We start from the raw sequence: 27,777 nt of genomic DNA, 5'->3' as shown, positions 1-27,777 counted from the left end.
GAAAAAAGACAGCCTCTTCAATAAATGGTGCTGGGAAAATTGGACAGCCACATGCAGAAAAATGAAATTGGACCATTTCCTTACACCACACACAAAAATAGACTCAAAATGGATGAAGGACCTCAATGTGTGAAAGGAATCCATCAAAATCCTTGAGGAGACCACAGGCAGCAACCTCTTCGACCTCAGCCGCAGCAACATCTTCCTAGGAACAACGCCAAAGGCAAGGGAAGCAAGGGCAAAAATGAACTATTGGGATTTCATCAAGATCAAAAGCTTTTGCACAGCAAAGGAAACAGTTAACAAAATCAAAAGACAACTGACAGAATGGGAGAAGATATTTGCAAATGACATATCAGATAAAGGACTAGTGTCCAGAATCAATAATGAACTTAGCAAACTCAACACCCAAAGAACAAATAATCCAATCAAGAAATGGGCAGAGGACATGAACAGACATTTCTGCAAAGAAGACATCCAGATGGCCAACAGACACATGAAAAAGTGCTCCATATCACTCAGCATCAGGGAAATACAAATCAAAACCACAATGAGATATCACCTCACACCAGTCAGAATGGCTAAAATAAAGAAGTCAGGAAATGACAGATGCTGGCGAGGATGTGGAGAAAGGGGAACCCTCCTACACTGTTGGTGGGAATGCAAGCTGGTGCAGCCACTCTGGAAAACAGCATGGAGGTTCCTCAAAATGTTGAAAATAGAACTGCCCTATGACCCAGCAATTGCACTATTGGGTATTTACCCTAAAGATACAAACGTAGTGATCCAAAGGGGCATGTGCACCCGAATGTTTATAGCAGCAATGTCCACAATAGCCAAACTATGGAAAGAACCTAGATGTCCATCAACAGATGAATGGATAAAGAAGATGTGGTATATATACACAATGGAATACTATGCAGCCATCAAAAGAAATGAAATCTTGCCATTTGCGACAACATGGATGGAACTAGAGCGTATCATGCTTAGCGAAATAAGTCAAGCAGAGAAAGACAACTATCATATGATCTCCCTGATATGAGGAAGTGGTGATGCAACATGGGGGCTTAAGTGGGTAGGAGAAGAATCAATGAAACAAGATGGGATTGGGAGGGAGACAAACCATAAGTGACTCTTAATCTCACAAAACAAACTGAGGGTTGCTTGGGGGAGGGGGTTTGGGAGAAGGGGGTGGGATTATGGACATTGGGGAGGGTATGTGCTTTGGTGAGTGCTGTGAAGTGTGTAAACCTGGTGATTCACAGACCTGTACCCCTGGGGATAAAAATATATGTTTATAAAAAATAAAAAATTATATTAAAAAAAAATTACATCTGAAAAATCCCTTTACAGCAATACCTATATTGGTGTTTTACTGAATAACAAAATGATAGGACTCTTGAAGGTGTCTTTAAAATTCTGCCTAACATATTATGCATATCAGAGGGATATGAGCCAACCCAAACAAGCCTCTAATGGCCAAAACTGGATCCATTTGGGAAAAAAAGATATCATTGAGTTGTGTCCCAAAGAATGAAAATATCCATACTGAGATGGTAGATAGACAGATAGATTGATTAGATAGATAGATAGATAGATAGAACTTCCTTACAGAGTAATTCCAGGTAATAAATTCAGTCAGTAAAAGGAATATAGAAAACCACCATTAGAACAACAAACTAGTAATTGCTGCACATAAGACCCACTGATGAATGCTAAATTTCATGAGTAAACAGAAACAGTTCATTTAAGAAAAAATATTTAAGAAGAAATATTTACGTAACCTCAAAATATCTCCCCTCCAAACTTAAATTAATTACTATTTTTAAAAAAACATCCAGAAATTCTTTGATACTTCTCCCTACAGGCCATGAAGCTTAATTCCCCTTCTCTTGAGTATGGACTTGACTGTGTGACTCACTTTTAAGAAATAGAGTATGCAAAAGCAGAAAGACCTTACAGAGGAAAAACTTGGGAGACATCATTTTAACCAAGGAGTCAAAGTTAACACCACCACTTACAAATCATGTTGCTATCATATCATATGAACCACATCACAGAATACCACAGGAAATGCCCTGTCACCTCTGTGCTATTTTTCCCCAAATCCTGTAGTCTCAATAATCATGAGAAAACATCAGACAAGCACAAACTAAGGGACATCCTGCAAAATAACTGACCAATACTCTTCAAAAAATGTCAAGGTCATGAAGCAAAAGAAAGAGCAACTGTCAGAGAATGTAGGAGAATAAGGAGACATGATGACTAAATACAGTTAGTATCTTGAAACAGAAAAAAAAAGGACTATAGGGAAAACTTGTTGACATTTGTCTATTTAGTTTAGCTAATAGTATGAACATTTCTTAATTTTAATAGGTGAAATATGTTAATATTAGAGGAATCTGGATGAAGGATATACAGGAATTTTCCTTACTATCTTCATAACTCTTCTGTAAAATTATTCCAAAATAAAAAGGTTTTTTTCAATGTTATCAGTTTTCTTAATTCTTGTGAGATCTTATGTAAAAAGGAAGATAAAAGCTTGTAGTCAATTTACAACATTTAATCAGAAGTCTCCTTAATTTTTTTGATTTGCTACATACTATTTCTTTCATATGTGTATAATAATGTATTGAGCCAATACTCCATTCACGCCCATTTGTGTTGTTTTCAACTCAGTATTATCATTATTGTTCTAATTGACATTCATGCACAAACCTCCTGTTTATGAAAGTGTGCTTGTACATTACTCCCATCATCAACATATACTAGTTCTATTTACTAACATCCAAACACAGAATCTTAATCAGTCTTTCTAATCTTTTCCGATTTGATAGGCAAAGGAAGGGTTTATTTTGTTTTCATTTGTATTTCTTCCATTATTAGTTGAGTTTCCGTTTATTAATCCTTTATGTTTTCCTTACTGTAAATTTCCCATTCATGTCCTTAGTCCTGACAATGAGAAGAATAAGATAGAGTAACCATTGCTAAGAGAGTTATTTAAAATGTGGCCAACCAGGAAGACATTGAGGATGAGGGGCTTATGCACATCTTCTGTCTCAAATTCTCAGAATTTTTGCTCAACTCAGCTAAAAGCCAAAGCATCTGTTATATGTTAGAATGGACATAAACGGACTTTCTGCCCACCGCTAGCCCTAGCAACTAATTATATATAGGTTAGTATAACTGTAGCAATACCAACACCAATGACATTTTCTTCAAAACAATTTATATAAATCCCCTCATTCCTCTTTAAACTCTAACCTCCTTTATCTCTCTGGAGCATGCTTTTGATTTTAGTCAAATCTGTGTCTCCCAGTTTGCAATTCCTAAGACCCCAGATAAGCACACATATTTTATTTTATAGCTTCCATTTTTATCTTTTGTTGGTTGGAAGTCCATCTTGATATTGAGTTATAAGAGCTATTCAGGGGGCCTTAAGCCTTTGCCTTGCTCAAGTCATGAGGTCCTGGGATCGGCCTGTATCAGGCTCCCTGCTCAATGGAGAACCTGCTTCTCCCTCTCCCTCCACTGCTCCCCCTGCTTGTTCTCTCTCTCTCTCCCTCTCTCACTGTCTCTCTCTCTGTCAAATAAACAAATCTTAAAAAAAAAAACATAGGAACATACTCTTCTGATCAGTAAGCTTTTTGTTTAAGAGCTATTCAAATATTCAGGTTAACTCTAAACCCATAATACATGTTGTAAATATTGCATTGCATTATTTCTTTTTTGTTTCATTTTGTTTTGAGTTTATTGGTATTTTAACATGCTTTGTAGTATTATTTTGTTCTAAGGCATTTATAATATTCTTCATGGAATTTTCTGATCACAATAATGCATGTATATAGCAGAAAAAGAAAAGAAAAGAATTGAATGCATTAATAGTAAAAACACATTCAGACACTGGGAATGGTAAACAAGTTTTTTTAAGATTCCATGTTAAAAGCCACTGAATTGGCACTGAGGATGCAACACTACATAGTTGTTAAAAACCATGACTTTACATATAGGCAAATTGGGTTAAATTCTTACCTTGTACACAAAGGGAAGGAGCAATTCTTCTCTACCTGTCAGGTTCTTCCAGCTGGACAAAGAATTAAATTTTCATTAAACTGATCAACAGGAGAAAGAAAGTTTTATTATATGTGTACAGAGCCCCAATAATGAAATTGTGACCTAAAGAAATGACCAAGGCAGGCAGCTGTTGTGCTTTTTAGACGAAGAACCAATAATTCTGTAAGGAATTGACAAGACAAAGAAAACAATTTTGGGAGATTCAGTTAGTAAGGAATTCTAAACAGAATTTGGGCTGGGGTAGGAAGTTAGTAAAAAGTCACAAACGCTGTTCCTATAGCCTTCTCAGCTCTAAATTTCTCATCTCTGGTGATAAAGATGTCTCTTTACCTCCTAGTACAGAGGATACCTTTCACATGGAAGATTTATTTCCTGCTTTCAGGAGGGATAGAGGAAGATTTGAGCCTTCCTACATAGGCTATCTTGTAAGTAACTTTTATTTAAAATAATCAAAATACAGGGGCAGACACCCGTCTGGCTCAGCCAGTAGAATATGCCATATATATATACATATATATATATGTATATATATATAATATTAATTTAAATTTTATATATTATTAAAAATTTTATATATTATATATTTTATATTATATAATATAACATAATTATTTAATTTATATTTATTAATTTAATTTAATAATTAATTTATAGTAATGTAATATAGTATAATATATATTTATATTATATATATTATATATTTATATATTATTAAAAAGTAATTATTAATTACTAATATATTAGTAATATGTTAGTATATATATTATTACTAATATATGCATATAATATATATTTATATATAATATATATTATATATATAATTATAATACACTAATACACTATACTAATATAATATATATAATATATAATTACTAATATATTAGTAATATATTATTACTAATATATGTATATATATTGTTATATATATATAATATAATATATATAATATATAATTACTAATAATTACTAATATATTAGTAATATACTAATATACTATATATAATATAGTATATATAATATATATAATATATAATATATAATTATAATATATAATTACTATATATTAATAATATAGTATTACTAATATATGTATATAGTATAAATTAGAATTATAATTCTAATATAATTAATTAGTATATAGTAATTATTAATTACTAATATATTAATAATATAGTATCACTAATATATGTATATAGTATAAATTAGAATTATTTTATACTATATACATATATTAGTGATACTATATTATTAATATATTGTAATTAATAATTACTATATACTAATTAATAATTAATTAATATACTAGTTGATAATTACTAATATACTAATATATTAGTATATATATATTAGTATACATATGTATTATGTATTAGTAATATATATGTTTGTACATATATATTACTAATATATACTAACATATACTAACATAAAATGTATTATTTGCCTCAGGGTACAGGTCTGTGAATCATCAGGCTTACACATTTCATAGCACTCACCATAGCACATACCCTCTCCAGTGTCCATAATCCAACCACCCTCTCCCCGCCCTGGCAACTCTCAGTTTTTTTTGTGAGATTAAGAGTCTCTCATAGTTTGTCTCCCTCCTGATCCCATCTTGTTTAATTTTTTCCCTCCCTACCCTCCATGACCCTTTCCCTGCCTCTAAAATTCCTCATATCAGAGAGATTATATGATTATTCTTTCTCTGATTGACTTATTTCATTTAACATAATACCCTCTAGATCCATCCATGTCATTGCAAATAGCAAGATTTCGTTTCTCTTGATGACTGCATAGTATTCCATTGTATTTATATACCACATCTTCTTTATCCATTCATTTGCCTTGATGGACATCTACGTTCTTTCCATAGTTTGACTATTGTGGACATGAGCATGCTCCTCTTGATTTCAGTACTGTGAGTTTGAGCCCCATGTTTGGTGTAGAGATTACTTAAAAATAAAATCTTAAAAAAAAAATAAAATAAAATAATCAATATGCCAAAGTGACACATTTTGGGACAGACTGCTTTTGACCCCTATAGACACTTCACTTAGCTTTTATTCCCTTCAGGCACCCTATTTATAAAACGTAATTCTGGTCTATTTCAAATGGTTATTCTTAAGATCCATTTATTTCATTCATTTATTCAACAAATTTATTGAGTATCTACCTGATACTACTTAAGGCCAATAGTTCTTAAAAGTGTGGCATTGGACTAGCAACATCACCTAAGAACTTGTTAGAAATGCAGATTCTCAGGCTCTACTCCAGTCCAAGTGAATCAGATCTCTGGGGGTGAGGCCCAAACGTTTACATTTCCAAGTTTGCCAGTTGATTATGATGAGTGCAATACGGTTTGGGAACCACTGGATCTGTCATAACAGATCCCCAAATGGAAGAGAATGAAGATTATAAATACGAAGCACTTGGCCCTTAAGAACTCAACCAGAACAGGGGCACCTGGGTGGCTCAGTCAGTTACTAGGCCTGATTCCAGGGTCCTGGGATGGAGCCCAGTGGCTCCAGTTCCCTGTTCAGCAGGGAGTCAGCTTCTTCCTCTGCCTTTACCCCTTGTTCATGCTCATTCTCTCTCTGTCTCAAATAAATAAAATCTTAAAAAAAAAAAAAAAGAATTCAATCAGGACAGTCCTGAGAACCAATAAGATGGCATTATATACTACCTTTTCACATGTTTTTGCAAAAAAGAATTTTCCAAGCGCATTTATCACTGGTCCACCAAACAGCATGAAAGGGAGAAAAAGCTTGAAATACTTCACTATTATAGTAGTGGTAGCTGCACTACTTGCAAAAGCAGTAGTGAAATTACTGTAAACATTCAGTCCCTTAAAAAGAACAGGAGCCAAATACCAAAAGAAAGGGTGTTTTAAAAAACTGATCCCTGGGGGCGCCTGGGTGGCTCTGTGGGTTAACCCACTGCCTTCGGCTTAGGTCATGATCCTGGGGTCCTAGGATCGAGTCCCATATTAGGCTCTCTGCTCAGCGGGGAGTCTGCTTCTTCCTCTCTCTCTCTCTCTGCCTGCCTCTGCCTACTTGTGATCTCTCTCTGTCAAATAAAGAAATTCTTAAAAAAAAAAAAAAACCTGATCCCTGGGGGCTCCTCGATGACTTAGTTGGTTAAGCATCTTCCTTCAGCCCAAGTCATGATCCCATAGTCCTGGGATCAAGCCCCCACATCTGGCTCCCTACCCAGTGGGAAGTCTGCTTCTCCCTTTTCCTGGGACCCTCCTCCCACTCATGCTTTCTCTCCCTCTGTTTCTCTCTCTCAAATAAATAAATAAAATCTTTTTTAAAAATAAAATAAATAAACAATTGATTCCCCAGGGTTACCTAGGTGGCTCAGTCAGTTAAGCATCTGCCTTTGGCTCAGGTCATCATTTCAGAGTCCTTGAATTGAGCCCACTTTGGGGAGGTGTCCCTGCTCAGTAGGGTGTCTGCTTCTACCTCTCACTCAGCTCCCACTCCTTGTGCTATCAAATAAATAAAATCTTAAACATTTAAAAAAAAAAAGAAATTGATTCCAAGGTAAAGAGTGGTATATTTCTGCCATGATGGTGTTTGCTTAATATGTGTAAAATATCTAGGTAGTAATGTACCTTATTTGGTACTAAGTACTTAGTAGGCCAATATTAAAAAAAAAAAAGGTGTCTTTGTTTTAACTGAACATAATATATGGGGAAATAGTAACGCTTTACGCAATACTTAGTTTTAGAGATTTCTCTGTGGGATATGGATTGTGTGGGATAGAGTAAGGCATATAATGTTTTAGCTTGAACTTAAATCCTGTGTCACTCTATAATTAATACATTCAAGTAAATCTCCTGACCTGTGTTAAAAAAGAAAATTCAACCTAGTAAATTTGAAAATATAATTTTCTTTATTAAGCAGGAGGGTGGGACAACGAAGTTTTATTAGCAAAAGAAAGGATCGTTTCAGGCAAGACCACCTTCCTTTAGGGGTTGAGCAAAGGGTCTTAATGGGGAGGATTGCTTCATCTTTCTTTGGGGAATGGAGAGGGCCCATGTGACAAATTTCCTCTTTGCTGCTGATCAGAAAATTCCTGCCTGACCAGTTAAGACTACATTACTACATTTATGAGGAAGGTTGAAACTGCAATTAGGTTAGGTATTAAGCCCCGGTTTGGTGACTTGGCCTAACATAACTGACCCTATTTTAGGCCTATAGTTTTCTATTAACACTTGGAAGAGTGATCCTAATAGGAGAATATATAATGATTTCAACTTAAGGAAACAGGCAAGTAGGGCTTTGTATGTCAGAGTGGAGGATAAGGAACACTCCTCACTACAGCACATCTGTTGCTCAAATTTATAGTCCCCAGTGCATTTATCATGTTTTGAAAAGGGGGACCTATAAGTTAAAATAGCTTCTTGTGTATATGTATTGCATCAGTGCCCAAGGAACAGTGGGGCAGTATGCATATGGGTAAATGTAATACTGAAGTGGAAAGAAGTATATTCTCTACATTTATTGAGGGATATAGAAGGACTTTGGTCCACCAGGAACTCCAGATAAATCAGTAAGATTTGTATTATTTTTGAGGACTCCAAAACATCCTCAGAAGTGCAAAGAAAAACATGGCAGTTTCCAGGGTAAGGCCCTTGGTGGATGGCATAGTAGCAGAAGAATGAAAGAGTGGGTAACCACCTCTGCTGTCAGTCTCCCTGCTCAGTGGGAAGACTGCTTCTCCCTCTCCCTCTCCCACTCCTGCTTGTTTTCCCTCTCTCTCTTTGTCTCTCTCTGTAAAATAAATTAACAAAATCTTTAAAAAATAATAACAGAAGGAAATCTGAAGACATCTGAGGTTCTGCGTGTGGGTGGGGTGAAGGAGGTAGCCAAACACAGCAGCTCATTTCATGCTTATTACTTCATTTGACCTACTCAGCAGTTCCTGTGAGACATTTTTCCCATATTGCACATAAAGGAATAATTATGAAATTAATATATCTACAATAATAGCCTAGCTGATTCTTCCAGCTAAGGGATTCAAATGTTCCTTGAAATTTATCATCCTTTGAAAAATTTTTTCAGCTATTTGTTAGCTGTTCCATACTGCCTTTATAAGTAAATTGACCTGTTATTTTGATAATTTTTATTTTATTTCTTCTTAAACTTTTTATTGATTTTGTGATATAACTAAAATATGTTCTTTTGGAAAAATGAGAAAGAACAGATATGCAAAAAAAATTCAAAAGGAAATTAAAGTTTCCCATGAATCTGATCCTTAGAAAGGAACCAGAATTATTAAGCTTTTCATGTACATCTTTTCCAACCTTTTCTATGTGCATATGGAAAGTATAAATATATTTATTTTAAATTGGAATATCATGTATATGCATACATACAGATATAGATAGTCATATATATATATTTACATAAATACACTATTTTTCAATCTACTTTATTGACAGTACAATATATAATGACATTTTTCTATGCAATTTGGAAAAATCCCCTACTAGGATTCAGGCGTGCATATACAGTCACAAGACAAAATCTGATAATGAGATATTGGTAAAAATAGGAACATCTAAAACCAGTACTATCAAGTGCTCGCTTTGGCAACACATATACTAAAACCACTACCATCAAAAGTTTAAAAATAAGATGAGCAAAGTTATATGTAGAAAATGCAACCAAAATTGGGGTGCCTGGGTGGCTCAGTGGGTTAAGCCTCGCCTTTGGCTCAGGTCATGATCCCAGGGTCCCGGAATCGTAGCCCTGAATCGGCCTCTGCTCAGCAGGGAGCCTGCTTCCTCCTCTCTCTCTGCTTCCTCCTCTCTCTCTGCCTGCCTCTCTGCCTACTTGTGATCTCTGTCTGTCAAATAAATAAATAAATAAATAAATAATCTTTAAAAAAAAAAAAAGAAAGAAAATGCAACCAAAATAAAAGTTGAGCTCTATATAAGAAAAAAGGAAACTGAAGGTAAAAAGCACTAAATGGGCCAAGTAAGGTTCTAAATTTATTTCTTAATCTTTTTACCTCTTCCAGACACCTTTCTATCTCATCTCCTCTTTCTCCTTCTATCCCTTCATCATTATTGGCAAGTTTATGGAGTGCTTACTCCTGGCTAGAATTTCCTCTAGCTTCCTGGCCTTCACCTTCTTCCAAAGGTAACTAGTCAACCTTTTCCTCATTTGCTTGGTAGGTATTTTCCACGTTGAGATTTGTTTTTCCTTTTTCTTCTTTGAATTAAATTACTGTTAGGGAGGAAATGCTGAATGTGCGCTGCTCATTCCTGCACTCATCTGCTTTCTTGAATCAAGAAAATGAGAGCAAAGGTCTCACCCTCCCTCTAATTCACTCCTCTCTTCAGGTTCTTGCCTTTCTCCCAGACAACCAAGGCCAGTGTAGATTTCCTCATTCTCTCTCAACAACTTCCCATTTAGTCCTTTTTACAGTCCCTTCCCTTGACTGAATGAGAGGCAAGTAGGAGCAGTATGACAGCCTAGTCATATTCTTGCCTAAGCCATATCCACTCTTTCATCCCTCACCCTAGACCTCCGGGCCAGATCATTGTGTCATACCAGCCTTCCCAAATTCCAAGCAGTTCCTCCTCCAATTTCCCTTCTTGAAATAAGACATGTCTAACGGATATTTAAACCTGCACACAGATGAGAGTGTGTGGTACTGAAGCGTTTGGTGGACAGACCGGTATATGAGACAAAAGTCTCTTTCAAGATTAACCACCCCATCTGCTCAAATCTCAAAGGTCCTCCTTTCTGTCCTGCCTCCCTCATCTCCAGCCACGAAGTGCCCACCATATTGAAATAGGGAACTTGTTTTCATGATTTCTTAGTCTCCGTTCATTCACTCTTGTGCCCTCTTACATACCACCATTTGTTTTATCTCCTCCCTCTTCATCTTGAGGCTTATCTTTCTGTGTTTATCTACTGTTTTCCTGTAGGCAGGTTGTGAAAGAAACAGATTATTTCCAAACCAGGTCTCTGTGTCCCTTCCATGATCCTTCTCCAGCCCTCCCTTCTATCCCTAGGCCCATCAATTTTATTCCAAAAGACTGAAGAGGCATAGAGCATACAGGCCAAAAACGGCTTCAGTCTTTGCCCTCCTTCACGTCCATGCACACTCCTTTAAGCCATATTCACCAACATAGTTCCTGGTCCAGTTGCCCACACAGACCTGGTTTGTTCTGGGGAAGTGTATTCCTCCCTGTCCTGCTCTGCACCAGATGCCAGCCCACCTCCGTGGAAAAGGGAGTGTTGCAGAAAAAAAGACCTGAACAAGAGGGACTTATGCTCCCCTTAACTCCTGTTCATGTGAGGGCCATGCATCACTGCAGAGCTCGTTCTCCACCCCAACTCAATCCGGGCCCCCACCCCACCTCTCATCTGGCAGGCAGTGCAGCAGGAACCTGTACTGTAGTCCTGCCAACATACACACTCACAAAGGCCCCCTCTCTGCCCCTTTGTGCATGGAACCTCATCATGAACTGCCCTGTATCATCTATTCTTGTCCATGCTAATCTGAGAGTCTACAATTGGTTTAGTGAAACCAATGTGCGCTGCTCATTCCCGCACTCATCTGCTTTCTTGAATCAAGGAAATGAGTGCCTTGGGTTGGAGTTTGCTCTTCTCCCATTGCTAGGGAATGTCCATCCACTTCCCATCCCTACTGTAGCCATGTTTTGCATTTTCTGCTTTTCTGTCTTCTACCTCTTGGTTACTTGCCTCTCCTGCTACCTCCCACTCTCTTCTACCTTCCCCCTCAGCCACCAGTGCTCACCTTGCTTTTGCCATGCAAGGTGGCAGGGATCTAAAGTGTGATTTTTTTCTAATTCTCAATATTTTTCTGCATAATTGTTTAATCATTAATACAGTAAAGCTGGGCGCCTGAGGGCTCAGTGGGTTGGGCCGCTGCCTTCGGCTCAGGTCATGATCTCAGGGTCCTGGGATCGAGTCCCACATCAGGCTCTCTGCTCAGCGGGGAGCCTGCTTCCCTCTCTCTCTCTCTGCCTGCCTCTCCATCTGCTTGTGATTTCTCTCTGTCAAATAAATAAATAAAATCTTTAAAAAAAATAAAGTAAAGCTACTTTCATTTGGGAAGAGAATAGTTGTTTGTTTTTAAAGATATTTAACATTCTACTAGGCCAGTTTCAACTTCAGCGTTACATTTTTTTTTCCATTTCTTGGTCTTTGGTGTTTTAAACTTTACTTTAGAACCCTTACGGGGCACCTGGGTGGCTCAGTGGGTTAAGCCTCTGCCTTCGGCTGGGGTCATGATCGGGCTTGGGATCAAGCCCCGCATTGGGCTGTCTGCTCAGTGGGAAGCCTGCTTTCCCCTGCCCTTCTGCGGGCCTCTCTGCTTACTTGTGATCTCTCTTTCTCTCTGTCAAATAAATAAATAAAATCTTAAAAAAAAAAAAAAAACCTTTACAAAGAGGGGATGCCTGGCTGGCTCAGCTGGTAGAGCATGTGACTCTTGAATTGAAGGTAAAACAAACAAACAAACAAACAAAAAAACCAAGGGGGGGCGCCTGGGTGGCTCAGTGGTTTGGGCTGCTGCCTTCCGCTCGGGTCATGATCTCAGGGTCCTGGGATTGAGCCCCGCATCGGGCTCTCTGCTCCGCGGGAAGCCTGCTTCCCTCTTTCTCTCTCTCTCTCTCTCTGCCTGCCTCTCTGCCTACTTGTGATCTCTGTCTGTCAAATAAATAAATAAAATCTTAAAAAAAATAAAAAAATAAAAAAAAACCAAGGGATTTAAAAAGCTGTTCAAGTTTATGACCTACTTAAAGGTGGCTTATCATTAACATTGTAAATATAATTCACTTCCATGTAAATGATACCTGACATTTTTTTAAGGAGACCAGGAAAGAGAGAGATCTTTATAGAAATTAAGAACTATTAAAGTAGAAAAATATTTTGCTGCCATCTCACATCCTCAACAAGTTGCATATTGGCCTGTTCCACAAAATATATATACAACACACATATACACATAGAGCAGTCCAAATAGAGACATTTTTTATTCACAGTTCAGGCTTCGGGACCAAGCTTCCACATGCTCTCATACATTGCTAAACTGAGCTGAACAAGCCAATACAACTCCTTTAAAAAAATAGCAGTGTTGATTCATCTCCACATTAAAAATGTTTATTAATCAAACAGTAATAGTTATAAATCATGCTTACACACATGGCTCTCCAAAACTACCATTTATGAAGTACTTACTATGTACCAGGGACATTAATTAGATATTTACCTTTAATCCTCACAAATGTTCTTTGATGGTTCCTCTGTTATTGTCCCAATTTTACAGAAAGAGAAACTTGGATATATCATTTGAATAGCTTGCCTAAGGGCACCTGGATGGCTCAGTCCTTAAGCATTTGCCTTTGGCTCAGGTCATGATCCCAGGGTCCTGAGACTGAGTCCCAAATCAGGCACCCTGCTCGGCTGGAGGCCTGCTTCTCCCTCTCCCACTCCCCATGCTTGTGTTCCTTCTCTTGCTGTGTCTCTCTCTGTCAAATAAATACCTAAAATCTTAAAAAAAAATAAATAGCTTGCCCAAAGTCACACTGCTACTAAGTACAGAAATGAATTTGAATCCAAATCTGTTTAATACCACCACTTGTGCTCAGAGCCAACAAGCTATAAGCCCCCTGAAATATTGGTATCCTTCAGAGCTTTTTCACAGAACATTTTTTATTCTCAAAATGAAAAGGTTTTACCATTTAGATTCCTATTGTTGCCACAACAAATTACCACAGACTTAGTGTCTTAAAATAACAGAAATGTATTCACTTACAATTCTGGAGGCCAGAACTCGAAATTTTGAGTTCTATAGGGCTAAACTGAACGTGTTGTCAGGTCTGATTCCTTCCGAAGGATCCAGGGGAGAATCCATTCCTTTTCTCTTCCAGCTTCTATTGGCTGTCAACGTCCCTTGGCTTGCGGGAATTATAATTTCTGCTTCCATTATCACATGGCCTTTTCATCCTCTGATGCAAAATCTCCCTCCTTCTTATAAGGACACTTGCAGTTACATTTAGAAGTCACCCACATAATCCAGGATAATCTCCAAGTCTCAAGATCTTTAACTTAATCTCATCAGCCAAATCCCTTTAACCATATCAGGTAAAATTTACCTGCTCCAGGGATTTAGGATCTTGATATCTCTAAGGAGCAATATTTGGCCTACTACAATGTTCAGATTTACACTATCATATAAACATTGACTCCCAAATCTGTGTTTCTGTCATATATCTATCTCTCTTTTGAGCTCTTTTACTATTTTATCTAACTTACTTTTGGACTTTGCCACCTAAATGCTCCTAACTTGAACTACATGCCTTCTCTTTCAGTTCTTCTTTCTCCACATCCAAAATCTCTCTCTTGGAACTTTATCTAAATTAATGCAGAAATGGAGAGACTTTCCAAGCTCATGGTTTGGGAGAAAAATTACTGTTACAATGTCTATATTACCCAAAGCATTCTATATATTTCATGCAATCCCTATCAAAGTACCAACAGTATTTTTCACAGAATTAAACAAACAATCCTAAAATTTGTATGGAACCACAAAAGACCCTGAATAACCAAAACAATTCTGAAAAAGAAATGCAAAGTGAGGGTATCACAATTCCAGACTTCAACTTATATTACAAAGCTGTAGTAATCAAAACAGTATGGAACTGGCACAAAAAACAGATACATGGATCAGTGGAACAGAATAGAAAATGCAGAAACAAACCCACAGTTATATGGTCAATTTAACTTTTACAAAGGAGGAATGAATATCGAATGGCAAAAAGACAGCCTATTCAACAAATGGTGCTGGAAAACTGGACAGCAATATGCAAAAGAAGGAAACTGGACCACTTTCTGATACCATACACAAAAAGAAATTCAAAATGTGTTAAAAAACCTATGTGAACGCTGACTGAAATAAGTCAAGCAGAGAGAGTCAATTATCATATGGTTTCACTTATTTGTGGAGCATAACAAATAGCATGGAGGACAAGGGGAGATAGAGAGGAGAAGGGAGTTGAGGGAAACTGGAAGGGGAGATGAACCATGAGAGACTATGGACTCTGAAAAACAATCTGAGGGTTTTGAAGGGGCGGGGGGGTGGGAGGTTGGGGGAGCCAGGTGGTAGGTATTAGAGAAGGCACGGATTGCATGGAGCACTGGGTGTGGTGCAAAAACAATGAATACTGTTACGCTGAAAAGAAATAAAAAATTAAAAAAAAAAAACCTATGTGAGACCTGAAAAAGAGCACAGTCATTTCTCTGACATCAGCCATGGCAACATTTTCCTAAATAGGTCTCCTGAGGCAAGAGAAATAAAAGCAAAAAAAAAAAAAAAAAAAAAAAGTATTGAGATTACATCAAAACAAAAAGTTTCTGCGAAGCAAAAGAAACAATTAACAAAACTAAAAGGCAACCTACTGAATGGGTGAAGATATTTGCAAATGATATATCCAATAAAGTGTCAAAATCCTAAATATATAAAGAACTTATACAACTCAACACCCAAAAACCAACCCAACTGAAAAATGGGCAGAAGACACAGACATTACTCCAAAGAAGACATCCAGAAAGCCAGCACACACATGAAAGGATGCTCAACACCACTCATCATCAGGGAAATGCAAATCAAAACTACAATGAGACATCACCTCACACCTGTCAAAATGGCTAAAACCAACAACACAAAAACAACAAGTGATGTGGAGAAAAAGGAACCCCTGTGCACTGTTGGCAGGAAAGCAAACATATACAACCACTGTGGGAAACAGTATGGAGTGTCCTCAAAAAATTAAAAATAGAGCTACCTTATGATCCAGTAATTGCGCTATTGGGTATTTACACAAAAACTACAAAAGCACTGATTCAAAGGGATACATGCCACCCCTTTGTTTACTACAATATTATTTACAATAGCCAAATTATCGGAGCCCAACTGTCTGTCAATACATGAATGGATAAACATCTATCTATATATGTATATATAGATAGGTATTTTTATATATACAAATATTATTCAGCCATGAAAAAGAATGGAATCTTGCCATTTATAATGACATGGGTAGAGCTAGAGAGTTAATGCTATGCAAACTCAGTCAGTCAGAGAAAGACAAAAACCATAAGACCTCACTCAAATGTGGATTTTAAGAAACAAACAAAAATGAGCAAAAGAAAAAAAAGAGAGAGGCAAACCAAGAAATAGACTCTTAGCTATAAAGAACAAACTGATGGTTACCAGAGGGGAGGTGGTTAAAATAGGTTATGCAGATTAAGAAGTGCATGTGTTGGGATGAGCACTGGGTGATGTAATGGAATTTTTGAATTACTATGTTGTACACCTGAAACTAATATAACACCATACGTTAACTATACTGGACTGAAATAAAGTTAAATTAAATAACATTACATTAAAAAGACACCAGGATTCAAACAGTTCCCTAAACCAGACTTTCTATCTTAGTGTCCACAACCAAACAGTTACCAGGACCTACTGTTTATACCTCCCTTAAACTACTGCAAAAGCCTCTGTTCTGGTCTTTCCACCTAAAGTATTGTCCTTATCCCATAAAAAGATGATTCCTGAATCTCATATAGAAAGTGTTGGGCTGGCAGAAAGAAAGGGCTACTTAAGATGGTGAAAGTCCCCACCACAAAACCTGAGCTCGGACAGGAGAACAAAGACCCAGGCAGGAATCTGAAAACCTTCCCGCCCCGGGCTCCAGTGGACCAATGGGACTGACAAGCAGGCGAAATATCCAAATAAGGGAAACTTGCCAAAAGACCCCTGAACTCCCCTCGAGGCCCCTTAAAAGCCCCCTTCTCCCTGCCTTGGGCGCGACTTCCGCCACCTCCTCCCAGCGCAACTTTCCTGGCTCCCCTTCTCCTGAGCCCTGAAACTTCACCCAAGAGTGTTTTTAATAAATCTTGCCTTGCACCCACTTTGCCTGGTGTTGTGTTTATCTCACCGGAAAAACTTTACAGAAAGGTATCATGTTCAATAATCCTTAGAACAGCTCTATCAAGTCAGCATAACTTTGGGAAATCCTGAGTCTACTTTTTACAGAATTCTCAAAGACAAAAAGAACCTGACAAGCAGAGAACATTTTTATATATTTTCATATCAGCTTTTAGCTGTTAATAGAGATGAACTTCATTTAAAGAGTGTTTAGAAGACTGGTATAAAAGGTGGTTCTTGGAGAGGGCAACTTTATGTACACCACTATATTATAGTCCTGTTATATTTCTAGTCTGAATTCCGTTTCACCTTTGACTCTTGTGTAAATACAGATTACACTACTCTTATTTCGGATTCTTTCGCTTTACTCCCATCCTTACTGTGTCCTCACACCCCTGTTACCCCATTCCTATCATTGTTATATATCCTTCTTCACTCCGAACACCTGCTCTGGGGCTCCTGAACACTGCTTTTATTCTGCATTGGAGGTGATTGAATGGGACAGAACCAACCTTGGTCTCTGTTTTGTTTTGTTTTCCCCTATACTTTTCCTGCTGACAAAGCAGTTCACATAAGTCTTTCTACATCAAGATCTGATACAATACTTTCAGGTTTTCTTATTAAACTATATTCTTCTTTTTGGCTTAATGTCCTAAGGTTGTTTCCAGTCCACTTTTGTTGGACACTTAGATGTTGTCAAGCTCCTCTCTTCCTCCCACAAGAATCTGATTGTATCCATGGTGTGCAGATACTACTATTTTAACTTTTACCAAAAAGTCTTGATGACATGTGGTGGTCTGCCCCAACATGTTGGCCTATGGAATGATTTCTTTCTTTCTTTTGTTCTAAGATTCCTTTATTTGTTTATGTCAGAGAGAGAGAGCACACAAGCAGGGGGAGCCACAGGCAGAGGAGACAGAACAGGCAGAGGGAGAAGCATGTTTGTCACTGAGCAAGGACCCTGATGCAGGACTCGATCCCAGGACCCCAGGGATCATGACCCAAGCCGAAGGCAGACCAGACGCTTACCTGACTGAGCAACCCAGGTGTCCCTGGAATGGTTTCTTAAGCTATTGCCAGAAGTAGAATTCAGCCAGCTGCCTCTGTCTTTAAATTCCTCTAAAGTTGTTTGCATAATCCCCTTATGTTTGCTGATAACCAAATTTGTCAATCTTGATTCTAGGTTCTCATTTAGCCACCTTTACTTCTGAGGGCTAACCAGATACCCTGCTTTCCCCCACTCCACTACCACTAACTTTTTATTTTGAAAAGTTGAAACCTACAAAATATTTCAAAAATAATAAAGTAAATGCCTATGTACTCTTAATCCCTTCACCTAGATTAGATTAACCAATTAATATTTTGCCAATTTCTTTCTCACTATATATTCGTCTTCTTTCTTTTTTCATTGCTGAACAATTTTAAAAGTTAATCATAGAATAATACTTCAGCATTTTATCTCCTAACAATAAGGACAGTCTCCTAAACAAGCACAATACAGTGATTGCATTCAGGAAATTTAGCATTGATGTAATACTATTTTCTTATCTACCATCCTTATTCAAACATTGTATTTAATTGCAACGTATTTTTTACCTCTTTTAATCTAGAATGTTCTCTCTACTTCTTTCTTTCATGGCATTGACGTTTTGGTGAGAATGTGGAGCAACTGAAATTCTCATACATTGTTTGAGTACAAAATGTCATAACCGATTTGGAAAACTGTTGGCAATTTCATGTAAAATCAGTCGCCTTTTCTTTGCCTAGATATTTATGTATCTATATTTATATTTTCTCTTGCCTAGGTATACTTCTAGATATTTACCAAAGAGAAATAAGAAGACACACACACAAAATGCGTGTACAAGTGTATTCATGGCAGCTATATTTATAATAGACAAAAATATGGAAAAAACTCAAATATCCAGTATATCTGAGTAGATAAACAAATTGCTGTATATTCACACTATGGAAAAGGACAGGAAACTTTTTGGAGTCACAGAAATCTTTTTGGAGTAATGGAAATGTCCGATTTTACACACAATTGTGTGCAGTTAAGATCTGCGCATTTCACCGTATGTAAATATTACCTCACTTTTTTTTTTTAAGAGTGTAAATCAAAATAGATGCAACCTAAAGACCGGAACTTTCTTTTGTTCACTGCTGTGTCCCGGGGCCTAGCCAATGGCCAGGGCTCTTAGTGGGAGCTCAATTAACGACAGGGTAGGAGGTGGGGGGCTGAAGGAAACAGACCTTGGAAATCATCTACAACAATCATTGTCAAATGTGTAACATAGATTTTGACTTTAAACCTTGATGTATAGGTATATCTTGTATCTGAAACCTTTTATCATTAATCCACTTTCTAGGTTACTAAGAATCCTTTTGATCAATTACAAGTTTAGAAATTTTAAAAAGTCTATTACTGACTCTAAATTTTTTCTGACTCTAAACCTATGCTTTGCCAGTTTTTTCATACTGCCCCCGCTTTGCATGGTGAGCCTCCAGGATTAAGAGATAAACTGGCTAAGTGATGAGTTTGTGTCCATGCAGGGTTATGCCCATATGGTTGGATAACACTTATCTTAGCTCATGTGGCCGGTTTATGCAGACAGTTGAATATAGAGTCTCAGGAGAAAAGTCTGGAGTGGATAAACTGATTTATGGCTAGCATAGTCTGATACACGGTACGCATCCAGTGAATATTTCCTGAATGAGTCAATAAATGAAATGTAAATTTGGGAGCTCTGGCAAATACAGCTGAAGGCACTTCCTGTCAGTATTTTTCTATGATTGTGTATTTTTAGAAGCAGAATTAAGAATCAATTTCATAATGTTCTTTGAAAGCTATGTTTATTGCTATTTTATTTTTGAGAAATTAATAGCACTTTGTAAGAGAATATTTAGAAATTAGTTATGAAATGCCACCTTGTGACCAAAGACAGAATTCTACACAGCATTTCTCACAAGGTAGAGTATCACCAAGGTAGCATAGCTATGGGTAGCTTCTCAGCTACTACACTCAAAGTTCTAAAACTTACACCAGGTTCTTCTTAGAAGATGGAACATAAAGAAAACAAGGAACTGGTAGAGCCAACAGGCCCTATCTCAGCTAAAGAGACAGGAGAAATAAAATTAAACTACTTTCGCTTTTATGATCCTTTTCTAATTATAAAAATTCCATATGGGACCTGTGGGATAAAAATATATGTTTATAAAAAATAAAAAATTATTAAAAAAAAATAAAATAAAAGGGGAAATACCGAAAAAAAAAAATTCCAGATGGGATGCCTGGGTGGCTCAGTCAATGAAGCATCTGCCTTCAGCTCAGGTCATGATCCCAGGGTCCTGGGATTGAGCCCCTTGTCCAGCTCTCTGCTCAGCAGGGAGTCTGCTTCTCCATCCCCCATCTCGCCCCCTCTTCACATTCTCTAACAATCTCTCTCTCTCTCCCTCCCTCTCTCTCTCATATAAATAAATCTTTAAAAAAACACATGTTCATTGAAAAAGTTAAAACTGGAAATACAGAGAAAGATAAAGATGAAGTTATAAATTTCCCATAGTAACACTATTTAGAAATATTCACTTCAAATAGTTTGATATTTCTCTTTAATCTCTGTGTGTGTGTGTGTGTGTGTGTGTATTGCAGCTGGCTTTTCCATGAAAGAGTATGATGGTCAGAAACAGCTTTCCATGTCAAAGAGATATTTCTACATCATGTTTTGTAATTCATGAAAGTAAGATTTTGTTCATGATTTCAAATTTTCAGGAAGGTAACCAAATAAATTGGAAATGTGGAAGGAATTTTTTTTCATGCCCCAATACACAAAAGGTACCAGAGTGCATAAATGCTATAAATGTATATAGGATCCAATTATTTCTTTTATAGTTGCAAATGAATGACAGTTATCCCATTTAGTTTATGTACTATTTGCTTCTTTTATGCAAGGGATAAAGTTGAATGAAAGAAATGAAAATAGACTTTTCCTTCGAAAGGGTGATATGGAGTCAAGGAAGCACAGACTTTCTGAGTTCGTATTTGATTGTTATCTCAGGATCATCTGATGATGATGATGATGATGATGATGATTTTGATGACAACACTTGATAATGATGATCAAAGATCTAACATTCTCTATAGGTCTGTTCCATGCCAGGAATTTCATATAGTTTTCTGCATTTACTTCCCACAACAGTCTTATGGGTTTATGTAGGGTTTTACTCATGTTAGAGATGAATGAACCAATCTGGGCTCACACTTCTTGTAAGCAGAGAATTCATTTCTAGCCAGTGCTTTCCCATTATATTGGCCCCACCCTTTCAGATGATGCATTTCCAGGGCTTGCCCACTGAATCTTAGAAATCTTCACAGTATGTGGCCTGTGTCCAACAGGAATCCACTGAATATTTACTTAATATCATCCCTTGATGATGGTAATGATAATGATGAAGATGATGATGAGGATGATAATAATTATGATGATGATAACAGCAATGATGGTGGTGGAGGAGAAACTTTCTCTTTGATCTAAGAGTTCTATTTCCAGAGAGTCTATAAATGGCCCAGTTTCAAACATAGTAGGTGTCCTCCAAGAAAAAGAAAAAGATAAGTGATTCGTCAATGTTACATGTTGTAAGGGAAAGAGCTGAGATTGGAACCCAAGTTTTTCTGGCTCTAAGGCTGTACACTTAACCATTTTGCCTTCCTAAACCCCAATTTTTGAATTTTATCTTCACCTTATTGCCCAACCAGTGTTTTAGGATATCAAAAAAAGTAGTAATAATTCCTCAGTTGGCAGACCTAAAGAGCAAGGGTCACAATTGCTTCCTCCACCATCAATGCCTTCAACAGCATCTTCATACCAATTCACAGCTTGAGAAGTTGAAGGCTGGGTCTGCAGTGCAATGGTGTCGTTCAAACAGAAAGTGACACCCCTTTTCTCCTGAACTGTAGGACCACGTGCTTTTGCAAGCTTCCTTTCTTTACTGGGTTTTATTTTAAATATCCCTGAGCCTGGGCTAATGCAGACATCAGAAGTACTGCATCAGGCACACACAGAGCTAAAGTTATTGCAGAACCACACCAACAGAGGCCCTTCTGGGAGTCTGAGCAGGGTAGGTAAGAGAGAGATGAGGGATGTCTTTCTTATCTGAGATCTGTCCCCATTTTCACTTCAGCTGTTTGGGGAGCTACTTCACTGGACTCTGAGAGGAGGGTCAGCATCTTCTTCTTTATCTCCAATTTACCTGGTCAGACCCAGTTCAGAAAATTGCTTACCCAAAGACTTTCACAGCCCGTGTTTCCAATTAGGAATCTTTGGGACTTTATCTCTTCCCTCACACAAAGTTCCCTGAAAAAGAAAGGAAGAAGGAAGGAAAGGCAAAGTGCTCTGACCTGCAGTGAGGACAATTGTTGTCCTCCATGTATGTCCAGGCGAGCCCAGTCATCAGCTTAGGAGAGTCCATGCCTGGGGCAGGCTGGAGCACAGAAACCAAAATCAGACCCACCCTGGAGAGAAGTGTGACTTAGGTCAGCCCTTCCACAGCCTACCTGAGCACCGCCCCTTTGAGCACCAGGAGAATGGATTCATCCTGCCTTGTCAAACTGGTACGGTTAGCCCCTGGAAGTTCAGCTCACTCCAGCCAGAGTCTAACCCAACTGGCATCCATCAGGCTGTTGCAACCTTGAAGAATGGTCTGAAGACATGAAGATCCCCCAAAATGACCTCACACAATGAAAAAATAAAAACAAAGCCAAAAGGTATGCATAGGACTGGCTCACCATTTTATGTGCTGATCGCAAAAAGAGAACATGAATGAATTTCACTCATGTTTGAAGGAGTGAATCCATGTCCAAACATGGTGTTCAGTCAAGAAAAGTGCAACTAATATTATAGTCCCTCATCTTTTTACCTTGTACTTCTTTGAAATCTTCTAAATTTTATGTATAAATCTGTCAGTCTTTTCATAGTTAAAAAGATAACATAGTTATAGACCTCTACTTTCTGAATCTCAATAAACACTCACCAATATTGTCTTCTAATAAAAGTTCATATTTGTAATAATGGAAAGCGCACTGTATATACCAGTCATTCTCATACTGCAGTTTGCACCATAATCACCTAGAGGAGCTTGCCAACTGTTACTTCTATAGCCCACCTCCAGTCAGTGAGTCCTAGGGTGGGCCCCAGAAATCAGTACTTTTTTGGGGTTTTATTTATTTGTCAGAGAGAGAGAAAGAGAGACAGTACAGGCAGAGGGAGAAGCAAACACCTGCTGAGCAAGAAGCCCAATGTGGGCCTCGATCCCAGAACCCTGGGATCATGACCTGAGCCAAAGGCAGCCGGACACTTAACCAACTGAGCCACCCAGGAATCCCCAGAAATCAGTATTTTAAAGATGCTCCCCAAGGTAGTTCTAACGCAGGTGATTGTGCTAGACTTTGATGAAACATTTGGAGTGCACACTATTTCATGCACTTTTTGGAACTGTTTCCCTTATTAGAGAAATAAAAAATTTGTTGACTATTGAGTCAACAGCAGAATGTAACACCAGCTCCTTAGTAATAATTAAATCAAGAAACCAATTAAATATTAAAACATGTGTCAGTTTAACACAAATACATAGGGCTATCAGGGTTTTGGTTCCATAGGGGAAAGAAATACAATTCTTAACATATATATAATAGCCCTTCTGCTTGTAGATTTATACGGTTTTTAATGCCTTTGCTAGTTTTATTTTTCATGTTTTAACAGGAAATGGGATAGGGTGAAAGACTATTCCCTTAGATCTATTTCCTGTATTGCTTTGTGCAACTTATGAATATTCAGTCTTCTAAACTAGTAGGTCAGGCCTGCCAGGAGCCTTCAGGGAGAGATCATCTCACAGAAGACAAAACCTTTGTCTTTAGACCTAAGGCAACTCTAACTACAGCTTTTTTTTTATTCCAACTGGTACCTTGGTCCAACTCCAAAAATGGCCTCATCTTGTCCAACCTCTAATACAGAGGAGGGGTTCTGGGGTTGAAAACAGAAGAGGCCGTCTTGCTAGGAACCCTGCAAGGTATCGTGGCCCAAGCAGTCTTACCTGTGTGAAGGGTCCCCATGAAGCAGAGAGGTTTCAAAATACAGAGTGAGGGGTTCAGCCCACTGGGGACTCCAGGAAAGTGAATGGATTTTGACACCCAGGGCAGACCCCAGTGCACCAGGAACAGTGAGGGCCAGCAGAAGAGGCCGCAGATGCCCAGCAGGCATGGCAGAACCCAGGGGAAGAGAGGGCAGGACTCAACCAATACTGGCATGAAGCCCCCCCACTGCCTTGCCTACTAATGGACTTGTTCCTGAGCACAGGTGAGTTGTGTCAGGGCCCGCCCTCAAATAACTGATGCTCTGCTGCGGGTTGGGGTTCTATATGCACAGGTAGGAACAAGAATCCACCAAGCCCAGCTCAGTCACCTCATTTCTTCCTCACAGCAGCCCTGCGAGCCAAATGTTTTCCCCGTGAAAAAGACCGAGTCTTAAGCAAGTATATCTGTAATAATTGCCAGTTTTATTCCTCTGGCTAAGAAATCCAGAGGTAACTTGAGGTTTACATTTTTTTTAATAGTTCTTCCATCAAGAGTTTAGGTGCCCCCATTGCCCTTATAAGCTGGTTGCAAATTATTTAACTCTTACTTATAAAACTTTAATTCTTTTTGTGTGTGTGACATGTGTTCGTGAAAAAAAAATACATATAAGCATAAAGAAAAAAGCTCACGCCACAAAGAAATAAGCAGTTACGTTTTTGATATATGTCTGCATGTAGAACACACACCCACACAAATTCAGGATTTAATCCTACATATGTGAGCTGATACTAAATATACTGCTTTATAACCTGTTATGTTTTACTTTACAATATAGAACGAATATATTTCCATGCAAATGTGTTAAACTTTCCAATTGAAAAACAGACCTGGAGAATGGGTCAAAATACAAAATCCAGTGAGATGCTGGCAACAAGGAAACTACCTAAAACAAAATTTCACCAGATGATTATAAAGTAAAACGAAGGTCAAAGATACATCAGAAAACACTAACAGAAAGAAGCAGGGGCCAGATTTTAGTATCAGACAAAAAAAGAATTCAAGGCCTAAAGCACACAGGGTAAGGACGGCTGCGTGAATGTCTTTGCTTCCAATGCATCATCACAAACTTGTTTCTTACTCTTCTAATCTCTTCCCTAAGCCTTTCCAACTCATCTACTCCTCTTATCATTTCTTCAGGGTCCAAATGCCTCACTGGAGTGTCCTCTTTAAACCCCTGGCCAGGCTGGGTCAGCCCTCCTCTAAGATTTCCTTCTGCTTCCTGGCTTACACCTTCTTGGGAAGGTTGAGGATTTCCATCTGCCTCCTGTGGTACATCTTCCGAAGGGCGGTCTGCCTCCGTCTTTGGCATGTTCTGTGGTTTTCCTTCATTTTCTTCACAAGACTTTTGCATGTTGAGTATTTTTCTGTTATTTCTTTTTTAATAAATTAATCCTAGAAAACAAGGAAACAAAACAACTAGATGCCAGACAAACAGACCAGCCGCCAAAGTATGGGTTCCCAGGGAGACTGGCCTCTTCTCATTCAGGTCCCTAATTGTCAAAGTTCTCCAACTGGAGGAGGCTAGGTCCTCAGACTCAGAACTCCCCTGACTCCACCCCTTCCTCCACCTCCCTTCCCTCCCCCTCTTGCTCCAGCTCCATCTTCCCTCCTCCCGCTCCAGCCCACCATTTCCCAGCAGGCCCTGCTTAACAGGCCGCTCCCAGCCCAGAAACGCGGGCGGCGCGGAAGCAATTAACCCCCTCCTTAGACGCTGGTCTCCAGTATTCCCGCCCTCTCGGGCTTTCCCTCGCGGTCCCAATCTCCCGCCACTCACCTGAGATCGGCTGGTGCAGTCTCAGGCCTCCCCTCCCCCTTCTACATCTCTCCAGCCTCCCCCGCTCCCGCCCCATTTCCGCTGCAGGCTCTGCAAAGGCCTCCAGCGCTTAATCCGGATGGGGAGAGGCTGTGGCGACCCCAGGATATGCTTTGGTGTCATCCACCCACTCGCACTCCCACCCCCATCCCTACCCGAAGGGACCTGAGGCAATTGCACTCAAACTGACCTGCAGGGATCCGGGCGATTTTCCTGCCTCCTTCCCTCACTCGATTTGTGTTGCGCCCAAGAGACCAAAGAGTCCTGCAGACCGACAGGAGTGCTTGCTGAGCGAATAGGCCAGTACCTGAATCACCGGTCCTTTTCGCGATTCTAGGCCTTACTCGTCTAAAGTTGTCCCACGTCCTCATCCTCTCCTTCCTTTTAAGGCAACCCCGCCCTCCCTGCCCCGTGCCCACCAGTTCCCTGCAAGCAGGGAGTGGAAAACGCATGTTATTTCCCAAATTGTTTCTGTGTCTGTGTCAACTAGCCACCCTTCTCCCTCTCCACCCTCACCCCCACCCCCACCAAACAGCCCAAATTTCCTGCACAAAAATCAGAGTTTGGCGGACTGCAATGTTGGGAAAACGGCGGCGACCCCGCCTGGCTTCTGCTCTCTGGCTCCTAGACCGGAGGGTCCCCAAGGCAGCGCCCGCTTTTACACTGACCTGAAAGAATCCGAGGCACTTTTCTCTTTCTCCAGCAATACCGAGCGGCTACAGGGAAACAGGCCCTGGACTATAAGGACTTCTGCACACGTCGACTCCTGGTCACGTGAGGGTCGCGTCATCAATGAGCTCCAGTCTTCGGTGACCCCTCCCATTTAACACTGCAGCCCGCCCCCTGCATTCCCTCCACTTGATACTGTCAATCTATTTTCGTATTTGCCAATCAGAGACAATAGAACTGGTATCTTCTCCCTGCAGTTGCTCTTCGCCTTTCTTGGATTGCCAGGGAGGATCGGCCTTTAGGGGTTAATCGACCATTTCTCCTTCTTTGGGGAATTATCTCTTTCTCTCTCTGCTTCGAAGTTGCCCACCTCCCCTTCTCCCTGAGACCTACAGTCCACCATTTCCCCAGGAGTCCCATCCAGCATTAAGGGCGTGGGTGATAAATGGGGGGAGATGGGGTAGAGGCGCCTAGAGAAGAATGTGGGAGTAAGAGTGTGGGATTTTTTTTTACTAGTTCTTTTGAATTTTTTCAATGTTTTAATCACGATATTAAATGATCACGATGTTTTAAAAAGAGAGGCCACATCATATTTGACACGATATGGAGGACAAAATAGTTTTATCAGTTTTTAAGACTTTGGAAAAGTTCCCTAATGGCTACAAATGAAATGACAGTTCTCACAACACACTGATGTGTTAGAAAAAAATTTTTTAATCTTATTAAAAGTGCACCTTTAAAAAAAAACTGACTCCCAGATTAATCTGTGGAAAGAAGCCCTTCTTCCTCTTGTTAGCAATTTTATATAAATAATCCACTATTTTTTCTTTCTGGTTGAATTCAGGTTATCAAATGTTAGATGTTTGGCCTTTTCAAGGATGACTGCTGGATGGCTTCCACTTGGGTTTCAAACAGGCTTCAGACCGACCTTTTATGTCCTCTAGGATCTGATGCCTTGTTAATCAGATGAGTCCCCAGAAAAACTTGCTTTCCTCAGAGTGAACTTTATTGTGAAATGCAAGTAAATAAATTGGAAAACAGTTTTCATACACTCACAAAGCCCTCAGAAAGGAGAGAGTACCCTGTATCTCACCATTTGGTGTGAGGCTTATTA

General features: G+C 38.9%; 1 protein-coding gene across 2 annotated transcripts; it reads right to left on the bottom strand.

Moving 5' to 3' along the window:
* Positions 1 to 24,582: 24,582 nt before the first annotated feature.
* TCEAL8 (transcription elongation factor A like 8) lies at positions 24,583 to 26,797 on the bottom strand. Of its 2 annotated transcripts, XM_082718466.1 has the most exons (3): positions 26,663 to 26,797; positions 26,185 to 26,258; positions 24,583 to 25,573 (listed from the first exon to the last, which is right to left on the bottom strand). In XM_082718466.1, the coding sequence occupies exon 3, from the start codon at positions 25,530 to 25,532 to the stop codon at positions 25,179 to 25,181; it is 354 nt and encodes a 117-aa protein (XP_082574592.1). In that variant the 5' UTR covers positions 25,533 to 25,573; positions 26,185 to 26,258; positions 26,663 to 26,797; the 3' UTR covers positions 24,583 to 25,178. The 2 variants fall into 2 exon arrangements, with proteins under 2 accessions (XP_082574592.1, XP_082574593.1); XM_082718467.1 differs by lacking the exon at positions 26,185 to 26,258 and having other exon boundaries at positions 26,663 to 26,793.
* Positions 26,798 to 27,777: the final 980 nt, after the last annotated feature.

Source organism: Mustela nivalis (genome assembly GCF_964662115.1).
Source record: "Mustela nivalis genome assembly, chromosome: X".
NCBI lineage: Eukaryota > Metazoa > Chordata > Mammalia > Carnivora > Mustelidae > Mustela > Mustela nivalis.
This window is presented reverse-complemented; position numbering and strand designations above follow the sequence as displayed.